The 6,997-nt window shown below is 36.7% G+C and overlaps 2 protein-coding genes across 2 annotated transcripts; one reads left to right on the top strand and one right to left on the bottom strand.

Annotated features, from left to right (window-relative positions):
• Positions 1-779: 779 nt before the first annotated feature.
• Positions 780-2,848, bottom strand: LOC132189680 (chaperone protein dnaJ-like protein). The gene is made up of 3 exons (XM_059604443.2): positions 2,733-2,848; positions 2,330-2,471; positions 780-1,144 (listed from the first exon to the last, which is right to left on the bottom strand). The coding sequence occupies exons 1-3, from the start codon at positions 2,846-2,848 to the stop codon at positions 1,058-1,060; spliced, it is 345 nt and encodes a 114-aa protein (XP_059460426.2). The 3' UTR covers positions 780-1,057.
• Positions 2,849-2,993: 145 nt separating this feature from the next.
• Positions 2,994-4,145, top strand: LOC132189679 (Nucleotide-diphospho-sugar transferases superfamily protein). The gene has a single exon (XM_059604441.2). The coding sequence runs from the start codon at positions 3,055-3,057 to the stop codon at positions 4,048-4,050; it is 996 nt and encodes a 331-aa protein (XP_059460424.2). The 5' UTR covers positions 2,994-3,054; the 3' UTR covers positions 4,051-4,145.
• Positions 4,146-6,997: the final 2,852 nt, after the last annotated feature.

Below are 6,997 nucleotides of genomic sequence, written 5' to 3'. Positions count from 1 at the left end.
CTAATTCTGTTGTAGGAGCTCAATTGGTTTTCCAATTTATTTATTTATTTTTTTGGGGGGAGAGGTTTAAGATTCCTAATGGACTAGTTACAATATAATTTATAGCAATTGCAAGATATGGACAACAACCAAAGGAATAAAATCCTCTCACAACATATTTAGTTCACGTGACATGTTCAATTCACTCTTGATTTTTTTTTTTAAAAGATTGATTTAAAGGTAGATTGAACATGCCACGTCAACTGAGTATGTTGGGAGAATGCAAAATAATATTTATCATGTTAAATTTGAGTAATATTACATGTTACACATTCATCTCACCCTTATGATATTGGGCTTATATGACCGTGCTCATTATCTTTTAGATCAGTATTTGTTAAAAAAAATAAAAAATAAAAAATAAATTTAAAGGTTAAGGGGCATTATCAGATTAATCTAGTGATATGAAGGTGAAATGAGGGTGTAATATTTGAGCCAAAATAATTAAGTTTGGCCTTGCCCATAAGAAGAAGAAAAATGCTTGGCCCTTGGCCTTATTATAACAAAAATCATTTTATACCCGAACCTTAAACAGTCCAAATCTTTCATTAAAAAAATTAGGTATGAGCAATACACCCAGTTTAATCATTAACAAGATGATGGGTTGCATCTTTATATGAGAGGATTTCATTTGGCTTGTGGTCTTTTAGGTTGAAAGCATAAAAGCGTTTTTTTCCGAAGAGAAGGAGGTAGTGGGTACTGGCCCATACTATAAAAGGAAAAAATTATGCAATGTAACACCACAATCTGCATCATGCACATCAATATAAAGAAATACAGTGGTTTAAACTCAATCATTCCATTTCTTTTCCTTTTCCAACTAGTAATATGGAAATTACATTAATGCCACTCAAAGACAATCTTCTTGAGGGGGAGAATCATACAGAAGGAGAAGACAAACAACCTCAAAGTAAACTGTTCAAAACAATTAAATCCACCTTCATGTACATAGTTTCTGGTTCAATGCTCGCCAAATTGTAGGATCAACATCCTTAGCAAACCAGAAGAGTTTAGAGGCTCAAAAAGATAGGTCAGCACCATCGCTAGAATTTGGGAAGGTAACACACTTGAAAACTTTGCAATTTGAGCACAAGATGTATCCAGTCTGCAGCCAAAAGTCAAGTATAAAAATGAGGATGTAATAGTTCTTTTCCATGAGATGAATCTATAACTAGCAAACGTTTGTGCAGGGATTATCAACACCAGGAAGTACAAACCCTACCCCCGCCCCATGCTACGCGTCTACATGTGATTTGAGGGTTAAAAAGTTTTAGTAGCTGACATGGACTAAATGTTAGAAAGACAAAAATTTCCTCTAAACCAATCTAAAGGAAATATTCTCCGACCCATTTAAAATAATACCAAGTGTCTAAATATTTAAAATGCACATTAAATTCTTAATGTCATTAATAGCAGTTTACTTTTTTTTTTTTGACATGTCCACGCAAGGGAATGAGGAGGGGGGATTCGAACTAGTGACCTTCGCTTCATGAGGCGTGGTCCACAGGCGATTAAGCTATTCCTTGGGGACAGCAGTTTACTAACTTAGACTAAATTTCATATGCCTTTTAAATGTTTATAGACACTTGGCACTATTTTAAATGGGTTGAAGGATATTTCATTTGGAAGAATTTTATGTCCATGTTAGAATTTATTTTTGACTAGTTTCTAAAAAGAGAAGCATTCTATCATGATGTGGTGTAAAACTCATTTTTATAGCCTTCAATATAAATTTGACGCATTAGGTAAAAACACAAAATATAATGGAGATGAAAACACAGTATTTTTATTCAAATCAATCCCATAAACTTTTTCATTAATTCTAATCCAATGCTCACCACTTACCACCAAACCCCCTCGCCCACCTCCAAGCCCTCAACACTAAAGTTTCTAAAACCAATCAAGACGGTGGATACAGTTATTTTAACAAGGGGGTATTTTGTTTATGAGGTATTTAGAAATGATTTAATGTGAAGGATTGTATTATTTTTTAGTGTTTCAAGCTAAAATGTCAAAACACCTAGTTTTCACCAAGACTGGATTAAAGTTATTCTCATCTTAAAAATACTATGAGATAATCATTTATGGACAATCAAACTAATGATTCTATTTATTTTGTCTAATGAGGTTAAATCCTTATTGGGGAACAAGAAGTCTTTTGGACAATGGACAAGTATTATATATATATATATATATATATATATATATTCTTCTTTAGCTACGGTCTATGAATTTTTTAATGCATCATCCTCCACTATGGTATTCATAAGGGTTTGAGAGAAGTACTTACAGCTCTGCAAGATGGGCATCGGCGATAGATTCGCTTGTTTTCAGCTCTCACATTGGTTTTTTGCCCTTTGCAAAAATCACAAAGTAACCATCCTTTGCCGTTGCAAGGTTCACAGATAATTCCTGCATCAACCTTCAAAGAACTGGACTAGAGTAAGAACACACTAAAATAAATTGTATATTCATAAAATTATTCTAAACTTCCTCTAGTTTTTTCAGAGAAAATAAGATTATTACTTTCAATTTCATAATCTAAAATTTAATACTGGAGAGGAGTAGTATAAATCTATGGGATCAAAGGAAATTCGAACAGAAATTTCCATTAGAATAGTGAAATGGGCTTCAGGCCCATGTGACTGCGAAAGTGGGTTAGTTAAATTCCCAACAAAGTCAATGATTTGCACCTTTGCTGGACTGGCGGGAGTGGTGCGCAACGTGCAGGCTTCAATAAGGGTGGCGATGGCGATGGCGAGATTCGTAAAAAGTTGAGCTTCGCGGGGGCCATAAACAACATCGCCATTACACTTTCCTCGCCTCACCGAGGCTTCGCCTCTCTTTTTATCAGATAACGCTGCATAGAATTACCAACAAATAACAATAATACACCCCCGAGCTTCATCACAAATAACAAAACTGCCAAACCTTTTCCCAACATTTGCACTCCAATCTTCTGTTATTATCGAAATTGCCACTACTGTACAAATCAAGCTGATCGATGTTCCTCTAATGGAGATGAATCGGGTGCTAACAGTCTTCGTGTTCCTCTTCTTCTTATTCTTCTCCGTAAACGCTTCGCGTACACGATCTGCTGACCCGTGCAACCCAAGCGCCCAGCGGGACCCACGGACGCTCCGATCGGACCAGGTAACGGTCCTGATCAACGGCTACTCCGAGTCCCGCATCCTTCTTCTCCAGTCACTCGCCGCCACGTACGCCGCGTCCCCACTGGTATCCTCTGTGCTCGTCCTCTGGGGAAACCCCTCCACCCCGGTCCAAACCCTGGCCCGTTTGGCCCAAAATCTCTCACTCTCCTCCTCCTTCGGCGCAGCATCGGTCTCCCTGGTCCGCCAACCATCAAGCAGCCTCAACGCTCGGTTCCTCCCCAGACCCTCCTCAATCGGGACCCACGCCGTTTTGATTTGCGACGATGACGTGGAAGTCGATCAGCGATCGTTCGAGTTCGCGTTCAGAATCTGGGGATCGAATCAAGACCGTCCGATCGGGTTCTTCGTAAGATCGCACGACCTGGATCTGTCCAGGAAGGAGTGGATTTATACGGTACACCCGGACAAGTACTCGATCATGCTCACCAAGTTTATGATCTTGAAAAGTGATTACCTGTACAAGTACAGCTGTGAAGGTGGGCCCAGGATGGGAAAGATGAGGAGGATCGTTGATGGAATGCGGAACTGCGAGGACATCTTGATGAACTTTGTGGTGGCTGATGAGACGAATGCGGGGCCCATACTGGTGGGGGCAGAGAGGGCCAGAGATTATGGGGATGCGCGGAACGATGGTGGTGATGAACGGTGGGGATTGAAGGGTGTAGGGTTGAGTAGTAGGAGAGGGGAGCATAGGAAGAGGAGGGGAGAGTGCATTAGGGAGTTCCACAGGGTGATGGGAAGATTGCCTTTGAGGTATGGTTATGGGAAGGTGGTTAATTCAGTTGGTGAACAAGGGATGTGTGAGAAAGGGGGGCGTTTGGTGCTTTGTGATCAATAAGTAATAACAGGAGTAGCTTATTATGCTTTGTACTTGTTTGGGACAATGGGACTAAATAAATATTGTAATGAATTGTAACAGTAATCCAGTTGGTGATTAAGAAAATCAAATAAAACTATCAAATTTTAAATTCATTACTAAATTAGTGAGTTAGGGTGATGAGTTTAACTCATTTTATTTGGTAATTAAGATTATCGTTAGAAGTATTAAATTTTTATGTTTCTGTTATGTAAAAAAGATTTCAGTTAAGATTGGCAGTGCCCCTTTCAACCCCAAAATTTTTCTTACCTCCAGTAGAAAATTTTCAAATATCCTGGTTTCCCACCCTCAACCACTCATCAAAGGGCATCGAAATTGCACTGGCAAAACATTTTCTAGACTAGGAAAAGTGGACAATTAGATTCAGTTCAGTCTTACATTTCAAATTTTAAGTTTAAATTTTAGCATGTTAACACAACGTACCATTTTACTAACAAAAGCTGAGTTGTCCTTGATAAAAGCACTCATCTTTATTTCTTGTCGCGTGTGGCAGGTTCTTTGTTGTAAAAAGTGAGTTGTACAAGTCACCAAAACGTGCGTTTCACATAAGATTAACACGAGTAGGAAAAAAAATAAATATAGTAAGGTTTTAACTTCCTCAAAAAAAAAAAATGTTTTAACTTATAATGTTGACCAACACAAAAAGTGAAAAACTTCGTTTCAAATTTCCTACACCCAAAAAAAAAATCCAATATAAAATGAGAAAACCTTGAATCATGTCCGGCTGTAAAACTGGCGTTTTATGGCCTCTAATAGGGTGCTGCCACATATGCAAGATACAAATTAAAAGAATATATCAAATCCACTTAATTTTTAACACCTGATTATCCCTCTTTTCATTTCCTCCTAACCCACCAATCCGCAAACCACCGCACCTCTCCAGTCAAATGCCGGCGGCGGAATTCATAGAGCCACCTCTGGAATACACCGAAGGTCATTGCCGGAATCTGTCAATTTAAGATAGATGAGAACCGAGAGAGAGAGAGAGAGATCGGGTCTGTGATGGTTGATGGGTAATTGAGAAGAGAATTTATGTGGGTTTTGTTGATTGATGATTGTGGAGTTTGGGGATTTTGATTGTTTTGATTTGGGGATTTTGATTTAGTATTTCAATTTACGTGGGTTTTACTGATTGGGTTTTTCTTGGGTTGTGGATCTTGTTGTTGAGATGGGGTTCAACGGCCATTAGAGCTTCCAAATCTGGGTTGGGTCGAGCTCAACAATTTGATTTCTTTTCTGATAGGATTCCACGTGGTACTCGTCATCCACATCAGTTGAACCCACATTATTTGGTCATGAATAGTGGTGTTTGCCATTGGCCATGATGTGCAACGTGGCATGGATAATGGGGTTAGTGTTAATGTTATCTTATAATAGGAGTTAGTGAGAAGTTTACTTACTATGATGTTATTCAGCATGGGCAGATATGTGTTGTGGTGTGAGATAGTGTGAGAGAAGTGCTAGTGGTTTAGGTAACTGCTAGTAATAGAGTATTTAAGAGTCTTTGTATTATGTTATGAGTATGATGATTTGTGCAGAGTCCTAATTTTGTTGTGATTCAACTCCCACCCTAAGTGGAGTATTATCTTGTTTATCTTGTTCTAATTAGGACCCACTAAGGGTATCCGAACGTATTATCTTGTTTATGTATTTGTATTGTGGTAGAACTCCGGCCATAAGTGGAGATTTGTAACGTGTATTATCAGTATATTATATTAAATATTAATTGTGTTTCTATTATCTATTTGGGACCTATCAATTCTCTGTTCTATAGACTTGGTTTTTTATTTTACTTTATTCAAATGGTGGGTTCATTGGATTTGCTGGGATACAAGAAGTCTTTATTTTTTTTTATTAAAAAAAAATCAATTTATTAAAAAAAAAAAATTTATTAAAAAAAAAATAAATGGATAACATACGAACAAAATATGTGGTAGTCTATAAATTTTTATTTTATCTATATTTTTATCCTAATCTATATTCTTATCTTAGACGTCATTGTATTTGCATCTGATATGTTCATTTTTATGTTATGTTCAGAATCGATTAGAAATATTTTTTTTTATTTAATATTTTGATTGCGTTGTGAAATTCAATCTCTTTTTTGATTACGATTAGATCTATACATTTTGATTCGGGTTGCTAACTCAACGGTAGAGTACTCGGCTTTTAAGTGCGACTAGCATTTTTTACACATTTGTATGAAGCAACGGATTCGTCAATACCATCGGTAGAGTTTGTAAGACCGCGACTGACCCTGAAAGGAAGGAATGGAAAAAGCAGCATGTCGTATTAATGGAGAATTCTGAGAATATTTTATTCTTATCTTATCGGATCGATCCAAAATTGTGTTTGAATTCTTGACGCGCAAAAAAAAAGAAATTTAAAGTTGCGGTTAATTGAATAAATGGATAGAGCCCCATGGCTCCAATTATAGGGAAACAAAAAAAAGCAACGAGCTTCTGTTCTTAATTTGAATGATTACCCGATCTAATTAAACGTTAAAAATATATTAGTGCTTGATGCGGGAAATGTTTTTACCATAAGTGGATTAGATTATCGATTTTTTTTATAAATCCTAATTATTCGTAGATATTCTCCATTAGAGTGTGGGGATGAATGTGTAGAAAAAGCAGTATATTGATAAAAATATTTTTTTTTACAAATTTCCAAAATCAAAAGAGCGATTGGGTTGAAAAAATAAAGGATTTATAACCATCTTGTTATCCTAGAATGAACATAAAACTATTTAATTAGATGGAAAAAGAGAGGATAAAGATAATAGAAACACAATTAATATTTAATATAATATACTGATAATACACGTTACAAATCTCCACTTATGGCCGGAGTTCTACCACAATACAAATACATAAACAAGATAATACGTTCTGATACCCCTAGTGGG

The sequence above is a fragment of the Corylus avellana genome, chromosome 9 (assembly GCF_965113065.1).
Source record: "Corylus avellana chromosome 9, dhCorAvel1.hap1.2, whole genome shotgun sequence".
Taxonomy (NCBI): Eukaryota; Viridiplantae; Streptophyta; class Magnoliopsida; order Fagales; family Betulaceae; genus Corylus; species Corylus avellana.
The sequence above is the reverse complement of the archived record's forward strand: the minus strand, read 5'-3'. Positions and strand labels throughout refer to the sequence as shown.